The 16,787-nt window shown below is 40.4% G+C and overlaps 1 protein-coding gene across 1 annotated transcript in view; it reads right to left on the bottom strand.

The window, feature by feature from the left end:
• The window catches only part of dip2a (disco-interacting protein 2 homolog A), a 179,322-nt gene that overhangs the window by 70,255 nt on the left and 92,280 nt on the right, over positions 1–16,787 (bottom strand). Inside the window, 1 exon segment of the mRNA XM_081368290.1 lies at positions 5,184–5,255. Coding sequence (XP_081224416.1) covers positions 5,184–5,255 — 72 coding nt within the window.

Raw genomic sequence — 16,787 nt, 5'->3', positions numbered from 1 at the left:
AACCAGTGACCTTTTACCTCTGTGGTAAACTCGTTTTTTTTTTTCTTTTTTTTTTTTCTTGGAAAGTCAAAGCAACTGACAGGATTGTTTACCTCCTCCCAAACCGTTTGCCTAGCAACCAGTTCACGCTGACCTCGTGACCCCGGGAACTCCAGCTACTGCTGACATGGAGGAGCATTCATTATCATACATCTCATATCCCACACAACCACACTGAGCTCCGGGAAGCGCACTTCCTTCACCAAAGCACACGAGGACTGATCAACACACTGTACGACTAGTTTAGGATGAGGAGGATATTCTGCACTACATTATTTGTTAATCCTGCTGTTATTATTGAGACTTGCTGCTGATTATCACAGAAAATATGTTGAAAAACACTGAAAAACATGACATTCCCCTAAACTTTTGAATGGTAGTGTATTCACTTCTATCTTGAACAACACTCAATGACAATTTAGACAAATGTGCAGATCAAATGCCACATATTTGCGAATGGAAGATTCAATATAAGTGTTTATTTTTGCTATATTTAACACAAAGTAAACCCTCTGGGTTGCTGTGTTCCCCATTGACTTTAAACTGCAAACATGACTGTTATTCCTTCAGCTCTGTCTTATTAAAACATCTCTTGTTTCCTCTGTTATTAAGTCCATCATAACTGCTTCAGGTCTTCTCAATAATTGCACAGTCTCAGCATTATAACACTGCTGCTGTCTCACTCAGGTCCTGTGAGGGCTGGACTGGACATGCACAGTTAATCTGGCTCTGTTTCTGGGAAACCTCCAATCCTGCCTAACTCAACAAAAGCTTACTCACGGCTAAAGTTGTATGAGGACAATAAGACACAGTGTGCAACATCAAAAGAAGTGAGGGACTGCTGGTTCATAAGAGCTAACACACACACACACACACACACACACACACACACACACACACACACACACACACACACACACACACACACACTGGATGTGTGTAATCTCAACAGCTTCACAAAAGCCCAACTATGTGCAAAGATAACTCAGCAGTAAATGCTACAAGTCCAGTTGCTAAGCGAGTAAATGTCCCTCAGCGGTTGGCTGATAACCAACCAATCACATTCCAGCTTCCAGACGATTGTTACCGGTCAGATCTGGACGAATGTTTCAGACGATGCAACAATTAGAAGATTTTTAGGAGATGTGCCAGCCTTCATGACTGAGCTCTCGTTAGGGGTTTTGATGGTAATGAGCTTTAATTGGTGACATAAGCAGGTAGATTTGAGATCTCGCTGCTTGGATTTGTTCAGCTCTAGTGGCCGAGTACAACACTGGCGAACGGGAGAACTCTCCCGCAGAAACTGTGTGCACTTTTCCTCTTTGTTCTGAGTTAGAGGACATCAGCTGTGGACATGACCACACAGATTCAAAGACTCATGCACAATGTGAAATCTTTATGTCTCTTTGACATCCCTCGTGAAAAGAAGTGCACTTACTGGTATTGAATGTGCACTTGTAGAGTATTTCAAATCTTATATATTTTAAAATGCAGTACTTGCAGATAATATTGATGAAATAAAGACCTCTTAAGCGCACTTAAAGGACTGCACTTGTATTTATGTTTTATCATTCTGCTTTTAATCATTATGTCTTAAAGATCCTCTGTCATGCTTTAAAGAAGTAGGCTACACTTATTTTGATGTGTCGACTTGATTGAGTTGAACTTTAACTGTAGTTTTTTATTCGATATTACATTAAAAAGTTTTAAAATGTTCTAAATTGCAGCTTCATCCTTATAAATGTGTAATTACACATATCTTCATCCTCTGAACCCCTCCACCTCCCCCAGCTCCACCTGCCTAGATCTGCTATGGGATTTATGTATGTCTATTTTTATTTAATTTCAATTAACATGCAATTAAGTGTCTGCAAACATTACATTCATTCAAGTATATTCTTTTAAAGTACATGTATATTATTCCTGCAATAAGTGATCTTTTCCAAAGTATGCTAAAGTGTGCTTCCTTTACTCAACTTCCTTTGCACAGAGAGCATCATGGGAGGAAGTGTGGAGGAAACGACAAAGACAAAGCCCTCGCCGAGAGCCATCTCTGCTGCAAGGCTGATTTAAAATCAAGTCCTGATTCTCCGTTTCAAAGCCAAACCAAAAATATAGAGTGGGGGCCCAGACAGACGTTCACTTTTCCACAAGCCACCGCAACGATCATAAAATTCGTATTCAGGGCCATTCTATAATTAAACCAACACAAGGAATACAGATTGAGCATGCAGTGAGGGGGTTGTTCAGAAAGACATGAGCAGTCGAAATATTGACCGTCGCGTGTGAACAGAATCACCAAAACAGACGCCATTGATCTGGAACGAGGAGATGACCTGTAACCTCTCCACGGATGTCCAGGTCCGTCGGCTTTTCCCACCAGTGCTGTTACTGTGAACTACTGCACAAATATAACTATTAAACATCACTTTTGAAAATTGAAATAAAGCTAATATAAAATAAAATATAGGCCTGAATGTTAAATGAAAAATTAAACATGACCAAAAGTTAGAAATGTTGTCTGAAATGGCTAAAACTTACACTAAAATGAAAACTAAATGAAAAATGTACTACATATTACTAAAGTAACACTGTTTCCTACAAGATCAGTGTAGAGAAAAGACAATTGTGAGCATTTTTTTTAATTTATTTTATATTCTTGTTCAAGTCCTGATTAATTCACCCTCAAATCATTTGATATGTTTTTTTTTTGTTTGTTTTTTTATTCAAATGTGGCACGTCAATGTCACCGGTATGTTCAGTTTATGGACTTTTAGTTTGTTTTCATTCACATCACGGGCCCTATCTCGCACCCAGCGCAATTGACTTTGTACACGACGCATGTATCATTCCTATTTTGCACCCGATGCACAGCGGACTTTTCCCTCCACAGACACACGTCGGTAAACTAAGAAGGGCAGTTCAGCGAAAAGAGGAGGTGTGTTCCCTGGTGCTATTTTGCAGGTTTAGAAAACAATTGCGCCACTGACCAGGAAAAACCTAGTTTAAAGTCAGAGGCGCGTTGCGCATGTTATTCATATGCTATTTTAAGGGCGCATGCTTGGCCATAATCAATGTAGCGTGTGCACAACGCGCATACACTTTGATTCTCTCATCTACACAGAAGCAGCCATTTTCATTTTTGCAAATCATACATTATTACGACAGATAGATAGATAGATAGATAGATAGATAGATAGATAGATAGATAGATAGATAGATAGATAGATAGATAGATAGATAGATAGATAGATAGATAGATAGATAGATAGATAGATAGATAGATAGACAGTTTATTATAAAAGCATACATCTAGCTTACACATTTACCCAAATTATCATACGCCTTTTTAACCGAAGTTAAGTTGGGTGGGTTTCTCCATCCCCAACGTCCCTGACGAGAGCGTTGCTCTCCTTGTCTGTGAACCACTCCTGGCGCGCGCCTGGCAAATCCGCCGTTATAATAGGATTCCACCATGGAACAAGTGCGCCTGCTCTTAAAGGGAATGCGAGATGACGCTCTGATTGGTTTATTTCACGTTACGCCCAAACCACACCTATGAGTAATGAAGCTACTTCAGACCAACACATTTTAGATTTGCGTCGGGCGCAAGGGTCATTTATCCCTCCGGTATAATAGCAACAGCGCCCGAGATCCACCCACAAAGTTACTTGCGTTTCGCTCTTGATACTTGCGTTTCAGATCGTTAAAATAGGGCCCATGTGTTCCTTTGTTTGATTTTCCCGCAACTCCTTTGTTTCTATGGTTACTGTTATTAGTTCATTCTGTTCAGGTGCACGTCATTAATTATCTAGTTTGAGTCACTAAGTTCTTCCCTCACAGTTCTTCAGTGTTTGGTCCGGTTACATTGAGTGTGTGTTGCCCTGCCTTATCTGTGACAGTCAAGATACATCAAGCCAGGACACAGAATAATGTTAATAATAAAATGTTAATAATAATTTTTGGATCTCAACAGCTCCTGTCCCCAGTTCACTTTCTTTTTATCAAAGCAAGCAGTGCGAACATTCTGCTAAATACCCTCTTTTTGAGTTACACAGAAGAAAGAAAATCATATGAGTTTGTAATGACATAAATATCTAGTTAAATCATGAAACGCAGGCCTTTACATGCAATCTGCAAGCAATCACATCATCACTGCATGACACGACCTGATTGGCCGCATGGGATAGTAAAGTGTCCATCATATGCACACTTCAGACTCTCGCCGGGAGTAGTAGGTCATCCGGGGACTCTTTAGTACTGGCACTTTTTTTTGTCACATACTGTTTTTGTCCTACTGTATAGTAGGGAAGTATGCGATCTCAGATGCAGCCAATCAGAGCTCCTCTGAACCCCTCCACCTCCCCAGCTCCACCTGCCTCGATCTGCTACAGGATTCATGTGTGTGTGTTTATGCAGCATCAGCAGATCTGTCATGCTCACAGCAGTGTGTCTGTGGATCTACTAGCAGTAGCAAGTCCATACTTGATTAGCAGCAGCAGGAATAATCAACAGCAGTGTAGCAGATAAAGCCCACCAAAACCTAATACAGTAACACTGCCATATTCAATAACATGCTATTTAGAGAGCAGTCATGATCTAAAATAATGAAATCATTTTCATTTTTGGGTTAACTATACCATGTTTACTAGGCTGATTTAAATAAAAGACATGAATAAAATAAATTTAAGAGTCCAAAAGGAAGAACTTCTTACATTTTAGAGGTGAAAAAGCAAGGATCCATCAATAATTATCACGTCTATATTCAGCGTATGGAAAGAGATATCATGCCTGGATATATGAGCAGTTGCTAGCCACCCTAAACCAAACAACAACGACACACACCGCATAATTGAGAGTTTGAGGCGGTTTGAACCCTGCACTTAGTTTTTAGTTTTATAGTGTGGATCACTCCTCTTCCCATCGAGACACACACACTGTTTCCATTAGCTCAGAGTATCCTTGACAGAACTGAAACCATTGATGTATTTCAGATCATCCAGACCGCAGTCAGACTCAGAGCTCTCGCAGAGGTCGAAGAGGTGACACAAGCGAGGACTTTAAAACCTAGACATGCACCGTGAGCGAAAACACTTCATTAAACAGTGGCTGTGCAATACAGTTGATGAGAGCGAGCTGTTTACCTTGTATCTGGGGTATGTAGGGCGCCAATAATTTCCCTCTTTTCTTTTCATAGCCTTTCTGTGTGATGTCACCTATAGAGAGAGAGAGAGACAAAGGGATTGTGATGAATCATGTATTCTGTGTTTGTAAAGCTGGCATCACATTGCTCAGAGTCAGCCCACTGTCCTGGCACAGCAGGGCACCGAGAAAGTCCTCCGACCCGCCACAAACACACAACAATCCCCGGTATAAACACACACACACATCACTGAGGCCTCCAGTGTTCACTCCTAACTTTCCTTTTGCTGAAGAAAAATCCTCATTTTCTCAAAACAACCCTGCACTGCAATAACAGCCTTAAGGAGATACTGACCTAATCAAACCCTTACTTTTGTTTTTGCAAATAACTATAGTCAGGTTGATTCAGTGATGTGGAATCATCAAATAAAGTTCCCCAAATAAATAAGACGGAGGAAGGTCGGTTGACTGTAATATTTGAGTGATGTGCTTGAGTAGTGAACACTTGAGTAGTGTACGGGATTTATATTACAAAACAACACGTTTTTGCAGTGGCAGATTTATACTGGTTAGTACTAGGGGTGGAACGGCACACAGAAGTCACGGTTCGGTTAATACCTCGGTTCAGACATCATGGTTCGGTACAATGGAGGGAAAAGCACAACAAAAATGCAGAAGGCTTGTGCATGTCTCAGGCTGGACCACCAAAGGAAAATAAATGTCTTAAGCCTTGTATTTTTTAAATAAGTTTTATTAATAAAGTAAAGGAATAGAACCAGTTTATTTGTAGTGCACTGACAATAGTTTTATATAATTAGTTTATTAGTTAAATTAATAAAAAGACCTTGAGATATGTTTGGTAATTGTACCTGAATGAATTAAAAATTTATTTGCTACATTTCAGATTAATATATTTGTTTTCCTTAAAATTTAAATTAACAGTAACTTAAACACTTTGCAGTTTGAATGATGTCCTGTATAAACAAAATGATGGAGTATGTTTTTATGTTTCCACTGTTCGATCGCGCCCGCGCCTCACACACACACGCACACAAATATAAGTAAACACTTTGCGACTTTTCGATCGCGCTCTCTCTCTCTCTCTCTCTCTCTCTCACTTCAGAGCTAAGGCGGAGCTACAGATTAGGATTATTAGATTAGGTGTCCCTAAAGAACCCGCGTATCTAACAGTAGTTCCGCATTACATTAATTAATTTGCACGCGAGTTTTATTTATTTTTATACCGTGTATTCTCCGTGTAAATTTATGCACCGAACCGTGACGCCCGTACCGTTTCGGTTCAATACGAATACATGTAGCAGCTACCGTTCCACCCCTAGTTAGTACTGGTTAGTACTGGTGGACCAGCACAGCGTATCTGAAGCTAGTCAATCAGGGGTGCGTTTCCCGAACAACGCTGTAGCTCGCTGCTTCACTATCACAGTTTGATGCATCTCTGAAGAAATCAACTAGCTAGTCACGACTGTTTCCCGAAACCGTATGTCGCAAAGTGGTCGTTCAACTACGTTGGTTTATGACGTCACACACGTGGTGGAGTAATAACTTCTTTTAATAAATCTGTTTGAGATTGAATTAACGCTAGATGTTTTGCTATAAATTACAGACATGATATCTGAGGACTATTTCTCATTTTTCTCAGTTATTTTGCTTTATTTCCAGATTCAATCATGGTATCGTTCTTACACTAGAGCTCGTTCGCACATGCGCACTCTTCAGAAACTACGCTTTAAATCTCTTGACAAACTAAAAGACGTAAATGACATTTGTATGTATTCTAAATAAAAGACACAGGTTATACTGAATGTCAGCTTGCTTATTTTGCTCAATATAATGATTTATTAGGTCCTCATGTCATGCAAACTAGAAACTCTGCTTCTAACCACAGGTCGAGAGCTGTCGTTCCAAACACACAACTCTGCGATGCTGTTTGCGAACGTTCGTTAGAACGATGGTTTCGGGAAACACAGACTCGTTGAACTGCTGATAACGACAGAACTTGCGAACATAGTTGACTAACGATGCTTTTGGGAAACACACCCCTGAACAGTCCTTTTAGTGAAGCTGGGCAGGTTCAGCTAGTTATGAGAATACCAGCATGGAGAACACAGCACACAGTGAGTCTGGAGATTAAGGAGAACACAGCACACACACAGTGGCCCGAAGAGTCTGGAGATTAAGGAGAACACAGCACACACACAGTGGCCCGAAGAGTCTGGAGATTAAGTCACACTGCATGAATGACTGCATCACATAACACAATCTGGAATCAATGCACTCGCATTCTCACAAATCCCTGTTTCTGTTTTCAAGGACTCTTTTTTATATTCCTTTGTCTTTTTTTGCCTGTGTTTAGTTTCTGTATCCTTAGTTGCCATAGTTATCCATCATATTGTGTATTTAAACGCTCAGTGTTCGTGCGCTCTTTGTCTTGTGTTAATGGTTTGTGCTGGTATGTATCTCTCGTTGGTTCCTTGCTTTTATTAAATATCATTTCATCGTTTGTCTGCGTTGAGCCTCGCTGTTCTGGATTATCAAGTCAAGACAACACTTTACAACCATATTATTGAATTAAATCAATACTTTTATTCAGCAAGGATACATTAAATTCATAAAAACTGGCAGTAAAGACTTGGTTTCAAAAGATACAAAATTGTCAAAATTTCAAATATGCAGTTCTTTTGAATTTTCTATTAATAAAAGAAACCTGAACAAAATGTTTTACGGTTTCTGCAAAATATGAAGCAGCACGACTGTTTTCAACACTGAAAATAATCATAACTGTTTCTTGATCATCAAATCCTCATATTAGAGGGATTTCTGAAGGATCATGTGACACTGAAGACTGGAGTAATGATGCTGAACATTCAGCTTTGATCACAGGAATAAATTACACTTTACTATTCACATAGAAAACAGCGATTTCACATTATAATAATATTTCACAATATTTCTGTTTGTACTGTAGTCAGTACAAATTAAAACATGGTCAAATCTGAGCGACCCCAAACTCCTGAACGGTAGTGAATATTCTCCAGAAGAGCATGTACTAATCTAAGACAAACCTTCAAACATCACGTTTAATGCACTGCGCAAGTCAGATGCAGCAGATGTTGAATAAATCAGCTGAGATTTATGGAATTTTTACTCCATACATACTTATTAAAGTACGAGTCCACTGACACAGTTGGAGTGATTTTCCTCCCGCTGATATTGCTGACGGCAGTCTGGCCTCGGAAACACACGCTTAATAACAGGCTGTCCGGGACACATGCTGTAAACTAATGGAGACCTTTCCCATCAGTAATGCCACCGCAGCCACACGCTGGCACACTTCACACACTCCTCAAGCACACCGATGAGAAATCACAACATATAGAGCCGGAGACAGCAATGCTGTGAGTCTGTGAGTCTTTCTTCTGGCAGACGGACTGAGAAACGCAGGAGAGACGCCTGACCGTTACTATAGCAAGTGATCAGCTGGGGTTATTGACACCAAACACATTATAATCATAATACAGGCCAAACAACCAACCAATCAGGATTATAGTATTATGACAGTGAGAAAAGTCATGGATTGTCAGTAAATGTTAATGTGTTTTTGTGTGTGTGTTAACTGATAAATGGCTGATTTAAATTAAAAATAAAACAACTAACAATAAAACTAACATTAATCAAGTGATACATGTTTATAAAATAATGATAAATGTCTAATATTAAAATGTTATGCTGTGCAAGTAAACTAAAAATGAACACTAAAAAACAGATAAGCTTATGACTTTTTCATCTTAAATCCGATGAGGCCGTGCGTGAGGACTGAAAAATAACGTGTGACACTGGTGCAGTTTGGGAACGCCGGAGCCTTGTGTCGGGATGCTTATTCCCGTGTTATCCTGCATCACCCAGCTTCACTCCAAGATCCCAGCATCTAAAGAAGCTTTTTCTCTTCTAACAAAAGCCATATTGATTCAGCGTGGAGGACGGCCCCGCTGACTGACACCACTAAAGAAAAGAGAGACTCCCAAACACATTCCCCTCCTCGAGCCTTTCCCAGCCGCCCGGAGAGGAGGAGGAAAACCTCTGAAAACACAGGAGGGGGGCGCTGGGAAAACACAACCCTCCAACAGCTGGGTCACCAGTCCACACGTCTAACCTGGCATTCACAACCGCCGGCACTGTCCCGTAGAGATCCGGCAGAGTCGACGGCGATAACCGATAATTCTGTGTATTTGAAAGCCGATAACCGTCCGATATATTGGCCGATTAAACCAAATCCACATTTTTATGGAATTTTGAAAGCCTGATTACTAAAAGAAATGTCTCATCATTAAAAGCCGTGTCCCAAACACAATTATAATGATGTTCTAACTATAATTTAACGTAGCCGATATGACAGACATGTTGCACTGAACTGTATTTCTCTTTTTTGAAGTGATTTCAATTCTATTTCAAGCAATTCAAAACCATCATGATGAACAGAGTCTCTCAGCTGAAGGAAATGATACATTATTTATCGGCTCTAAATATCGGTAGCATTTTCTTAACGGGCCGATGACGACAACCATAAAAATGAACATATATACCGATAAGGTGTCCGATATATCGTGCATCACTAGAGACAAGACTCGTCAGCGAGAAAGATGGACGTGCTCACAGACGAGGTTTTCAGCAGAGGTGTGATCATCAGACAGACACACACTGTTGAGTGTGTTCAGTGTGTGTAGAGTGTGTGTTGGGATGGCCTGAGTCACCAGCAGGAGTTGAGAGCTCTACTGTCTCCAGGATCATGGACACAATGCCGTACTGTAGCAGAGATCGGGCAGCTGACCTGACGCATGCATTATCTGCTCAACACACACACACACACACACACACACACACACACACACACTCTCTCTGAGCCGCCTCCTTCTGTTACAGGACACCGCCGCTCATCCAGGCCAAGGAGGACATGTACAGAACGCAGGGTCACACTCTATAGTAGATCAGGCCTTACCTGATGTGTCCTTGTACATTTGATACACGCTAAATATGTACATGTCAGTGGATTGTACAGTACTTGCATTTGTTGTTTCACTGTTACCCCAAACTATAACCCCTAATCCTAACTCTACTCTTACTACTAAACCCAACCATAACTCAAACTCCTTAAAACGTGGGAATATTCCAGAATGACGTGTAGTTATTCATGGTGTGCATGTAGTCTATACTAAAAATGCACCGATATTAAAAGTCTTTTTGCAATAAATGTCTGATATAAAAAATATAATACGTTGTCTAAATAAATTAAACATAAAACACTAAAAACTAAAATCAATCAACTAAAATTATCGATACCGACAAGCCGATTTTATTTTCAAGTAAAGGCAGATAACTGGTAAATGGCTGATATTAAAATGATATTTTGTCTAGATAAATTAAAAATAAAACACTAAAAACTAAAAATCTATCAGCCAATATAATATAATAATATAAGACAATATTCTTTTTAATGTTACAGCCAATAACCGATAAATGGATGATCGCCATATTTTACAATATTTAATCTAAATAAAAAAATAAGATCAAATGCTACAAGTGAATTTAGTCATCACATTATAATGTACGGAAATTCCTTTTGAGAGTGTTATTAAAATTATTAATGATTTTAAAGATGCGCTAGATGATGGCAAAAGTAATGTAAATATAAAAAAGGGTAAACGAACATGTACAATCAAACATTCTTTACGGGCCATTTTATGGTCAATATCAATCTTTTTTTTATATCCAATATTAGACACTAACCAGCAAGATAATCTATCCAGATCAGAACAAACAGGCTGGCATTTAAAGCATGTGCTCGTACATGTTGAGCTTGAGCAGCTGTGTGGGGTCCAGTCTGGCCTGCAACACTTCATGATCCACATCATTTCCTGTATTCGCATGATTCTTACTTACTGATAGAGATGATAACTCACCCAGGCATATGGGCGTGAGATAATTGGCCATTAAACATAGACACTTGACCAATTACATGTTTTTATAATATCAGTATTACGATGTGGTCACATTTACTATTTGTTCAGCGAAATTTCACTGGCGATATTATCCAGTCATTTGAAGAGCAATCTGTGTATTCGGGAGATTTGTGTAACGGCGAAAATGTTTTTTTTGCTAATTTTAAAGTTCACATGAACTTGGTCTGGAAGTGACTTCTGTTCTGTGCGAGATGTTCCTCGGCTTCGCTACACTGCTGACAAATATCACAGAATCACTGGCCATTGGCCACACCCTGCTCTCACTGCCATTACTATCAAATTGTTTTTATTTATTAATCAATAGAGATGCTAAGAGGAACAATGAGGAGATGTGACTAATGCCCAGGCTCACAGCAAGAGCTTCTATGAGGCTCTAGTTCAGATAAAGGTCAATGAGGGGACGCTAGTACAGATGGGGATCAGGTGCAGGTCCCTTACATCAAACCAGAGGAACTGGCCATTAGCTGCTAATGGGACACACACACACACACACACACACACACTTATCTCTGCCGAACTGGGCAGATTCTGACTTCAAACATGAACCTGCAGGATAAACTGGAGAGGCACCAACTGATCCATCACAGAATATTATTGGTTCATGTCTAAAAGTTCATGTGAAATGACGTTCACAACCACAAAGCATGATGTATTAGTGAGTGAAACAAGATATTCAATGAAAAATAATTATTATACATTAATCACATGAAGTGATCAAATAATGTTTGTATAAATTATAGGTAAAAAGACAGAAGAAACATAAAAAAAACATCCTGCAACTGTATTAGTATCTGTGTTAGTGAAAAAGAAGTACAGTTTAGCATAAAAACAGCACTTATTATGTATATAATATACTTTAGAAGTATGTACTTAAGTGTGACTGAATGTAATGTTTTCAGACACTTCTCTGTATGTTATTTGCAGTTAAATGGAAATGTATTATTATGCCCTTTTTAAAAGTGTACTTAAGTGTGTAATTTTTGGTATGTTTTAGCTTACCTCAAGGGCATCCAAGATGTAGGTGTCTTTTTTTCCGCAGTAGTTTCAATTTTGATATTTTTAGGTCAAACCGTTCTTGTCTGTGATTTACAGTATTAAACAGTATTTATATTGTTGTTATCTCTTGAACACAGCACACGTCCAAATGATCTGAAGGCGAGGGCGGGTATAGATGTATATACTAGATGTCGCTTAGCTACGGTTTCGTTCCAATGAACTGCAGTAGCCAAGGCGACATCTAGTGTATACATCTATACCCGCCCGCGCCGTCAGATCATTTGGACGTGTGCTGTGTTCAAGAGATAACAATGATATAAATACTGTTCGTTTTCTCACACAAACCGCTCGTTTCGTGTCTTAGGCCATCAATGTGTACTTACAATGGGGAATTGTTTCATTTGGACAATGTGGAATTGTTTTAATTTGGACTCTGTGCTTGTGTTTTGAGACAGTGACCATCGACCTGCATTATATGACTGACAGACAAGAACGGTTTGACCTAAAAATATCAAAATTGAAACTACTGCGGAAAAAAAGACACCTACATCTTGGATGCCCTTGAGGTAAGCTAAAACACATCAAAAATTAATTTCAAAGTGAACTATCCCTTTAAGAAACAGTCATGAAAGTGCACTTAAGTGGCCTTTAATTTCATTAATATTATATTATCTAAAAGTATGGCTGTTAGATTTGAGATTTCAAGCACACTACAGTACTTCCAATGAATGAAAGGCCCAGATGAAATCCTTTTTTGTGTGTGTAATTTCAGTGCTAATTCTGTTGGGAAATCAGCATCATTAAATTATCCAATTCCTTTCCCAGAGTTCCTGCGGGCACAGATTGTGTGCCAGCCTAGAAACAGGGCTAAATTATCCCTGCAGAACGCCTCGATCAACTCTTTCTTTTCCTCTTCCACCGTCATCATCATCATTACTGTGACTGCTGTCTATTGTCCATCACTCACTACTTCAAACGTTCCTCTCAGTCTCGTCTCTCCATCTCCATTATGTGTTCACCGCACACCAGACGTGTATCTATGTGCATCCAGTCAGAGACTGACCCAGATTTCTGTCCCGAGGACTCATTTCTCATTCCAGTGAGAGACTCATTTACAGGTACCGCTCCATCTTGTCCTGGCGACACATGGGATTTTGAGCCGCTACAAAACTCCCCATCCTTCAGATGACAGTAATTGATAGATAGCAGAAAGATTAATGTCATAAGACAATAACTTCCTATTCTCAGTGGTTGGAGAACAACTGCCGCCAAACACATGTGGAAGCATCAGTCTATTCAAGACCATCTTTCTGATGTTAAAATACCCTCTCCTATTTAAGTTCAAAGCTTAAAGGATTAGTTCCCTTTCAAAAATGAATTTGCTGATAATTTACTCACCCCGATGTCATCCAATATATCCATGTCTTTCTTTCTTCAGTCGAAAAGAAATGAAGGTTTTTGAGGAAAACATTCCAGGATTTTTCTCCATATAATGGACTTCAATGGCAACCAACTATACCAATGTTCACAGAAGGTTCAACTGTCCGTCTCAATGCAGCTTCAAAGTCTCGACACGATCCCAGTCGAGAAATAAGAGTCTTATCCAGCGAAACGATCGGCCATTTTCAAAAAAAATTATATTTATATATACTTTTTAACCACAAATGCTCGTTGGTATAGTTGGTTGCCATTGAAGTCCATTCTGTGAAGAAAAATCCTGGAATGTTTTCTCAAAAACCTTAATTTCTTTTCGACTGAAGAAAGACAGACATGGATATCTTGGATGACATCGGGGTGTGTAAATTATCAGCAAAAATGTTTTTGAAAGTGAACTAATCCTTTAAAGACGTGAATTTTGCTCTGATTTGTGAGGTGCCAAAAGTCGGAGTCAGTCTGCAGGATTTGTGCATTCGGAGATGACGGATTTCACAGAATATCTCGTAGTGCATGATGGACAAAGATTCGTTTAGCTTCAGATTATGATTCCATCAGTTGGAGGATAGTAATCATGTTTGAGCGCATGCTTTTTCTTGAGTTTGTGGTTTTACGAACGACTTGAAAGTCTGGTAGTGTGTGATTCTCAGTCGATTTGTTTTTGACGTCCAGTTTTTCTTTGTAACAAAGTCAGAAAATGATATGATCCCTAGTGTTTTAACATCTGTTCAGATGAAGTGTATTCCAGCCGTAACACACCTGACCGATGTCAGACAGAGAGAATGTTGGGGAAACCTGTTCGACACTATAATTATTGTCGCCGGTTTGGTCAAAAACTATTCAGAACGATGATCTAAACACAGATGGAGTCGATGGAGTCCATCAACACCCCACAGCTTCAGATGTACATCTTCATGGTTCAACATTTCATTTGATTAATACGCTGTTGAATGATTGATGTTCATGTTAGATAAGTGACTTGTGCGTAAACAATGCTTCTATCTGCTCCTTCGGGTTTATCTTCTTCTTCGCCTGTGTTTTTGGATCCAGAGACGCTGTGCTCTTTCAGGAGATGTGTTACGGCGCCCCCTGCTGTATAACAGTGTAAACTCATCTATGGAGGGCAAGCGCTGTGTCGCAAACAAGCGGAAACCTCCCTGTCTCTCTCTTGAATACAACACTGAAGTGACTTAAACTGCAATTCATCGACTGGTCACTAGAGACAAAAGAGAGTCAATCCCATAGACCTTCATGTTAATAAGCCCAAATTCACAGCAGAAAAAAAAACGTTTACAGCCTGGAGCTAAAAGTGGTTTTGGTCTATATAGCTAATTCTGGCCTTCATGACGACTGTGAGGGGGGTGAATATTTTTACAACTCATCCGTTTAAATTAAGGGCGTGGCCACTTGAGTGACAGGTGGATTGCCGCTGATGTCACTACTAGCCGTTTGTCTGTTAGCGTCACGTCACCTCAGCTAATCCGCCTCGCTGCACATTTCCGGTTATCCGGGAGTGATGCGCAGCCAAGATGGCGACGGCCGGCTCCGCCCACTTTGGGCTTCACAAACACTACGGGTGATGTCACGCACACTACGCCCATAGTGTTATACAGTCTATGGTCGCAAATGACGGAAATCTCATCAATGGCGGGGAAAGGGTTAATCGTGACATTTACTAGCATTTTCTGAGTGAAAATTGTTTCTTCCCCAAATTTTTTTCAGTGGTGCGGAAATTGTACACAAACTTTCAACACACAAAAAATAGCAAAAGTCTAGTAAGAAGACACTTCAAATACAAGAACATCTCATATCACTGCTCATTAATAATTATCGTATGTTTACGCTGTGTTTAATCCACAACAAGAACACGCTGCTTTCAAAGATGTGACACACACACGAGCACAAACACACAAACTCTCAGGTACACATCTTTCCGACAGGTCACATGGGTCTCTGAGAGCCCTGTCTCTTTAAACGGCCCCTGTCCCGGTGTCTCTGAGAGCCCTGGCTCTTTAAACGGCCCCTGTCCCGGTGTCTCTGAGAGCCCTGGCTCTTTAAACGGCCCCTGTCCCGGTGTCTCTGAGAGCCCTGGCTCTTTAAACGGCCCCTGTCCCGGTGTCTCTGAGAGCCCTGGCTCTTTAAACGGCCCCTGTCCCGGTGTCTCTGAGAGCCCTGGCTCTTTAAACGGCCCCTGTCCCGGTGTCTCTGAGAGCCCTGGCTCTTTAAACGGCCCCTGTCCCGGTGTCTCTGAGAGCCCTGGCTCTTTAAACGGCCCCTGTCCCGGTGTCTCTGAGAGCCCTGGCTCTTTAAACGGCCCCTGTCCCGGTGTCTCTGAGAGCCCTGTCTCTTTAAACGGCCCCTGTCCCTGTGTCTCTGAGAGCCCTGTCTCTTTAAACGGCCCCTGTCCCGGTGTCTCTGAGAGCCCTGTCTCTTTAAACGGCCCCTGTCCCGGTGTCTCTGAGAGCCGGACCCCTGGGAGCCATTAGCCAGCGTTTAGGCATGAACCATCACTATCAGTCCAATCACAACCAGAATCAGAGACAAATCTCCAGTGTAAGAGCCAGAAGACAGAACGAGCCAGGATCTGTTCATAATGATACACTCTAAACCATGCAGGGTGATTTTAACCCACATTTGGGTCAAATATGGACAAACCTGACGGTTGGGTTAAAAATGCCATTTAAAAATCTAACCCAACGGCTGGGTTTGTCCATATTTTACCCAAATTTGGGTTGAAACAACCCAGCATTTTTCAGAGGGTGCAGCAAGAGCTCGATCCTGAAGAGTGTTCTGGGTTGAAGACGAGTTCAGAAAACACGACAGAACACACTCTCGAACGGCAAGACGACAGATAAAGAGACGCATTCATGACGAGAGTCTACTGTACACCTGCCGTCAACAAATCACAACACTTTACTCATTTAGTTATTTTTACGAACCGAAGTATGAGTTGAAGTTGATGTCTGTTTAGTAAAATTATTTATAACAGAATATTTCTTTAAGGGGACGTACTATGCATACGCTACATTTAAAGAAACATGTAAATAAACCTTTGCAAGGTCAAATAATAAACCAAACCATTAAACAAGAATTCTCAAAATCTCACACTCTTTCTCACCACCATCCCCCAAACTCTCTCTC

This window comes from Scardinius erythrophthalmus, assembly GCF_964197995.2.
Source record: "Scardinius erythrophthalmus genome assembly, chromosome: 6".
NCBI classification, from domain to species: domain Eukaryota; kingdom Metazoa; phylum Chordata; class Actinopteri; order Cypriniformes; family Leuciscidae; genus Scardinius; species Scardinius erythrophthalmus.
This window is presented reverse-complemented; position numbering and strand designations above follow the sequence as displayed.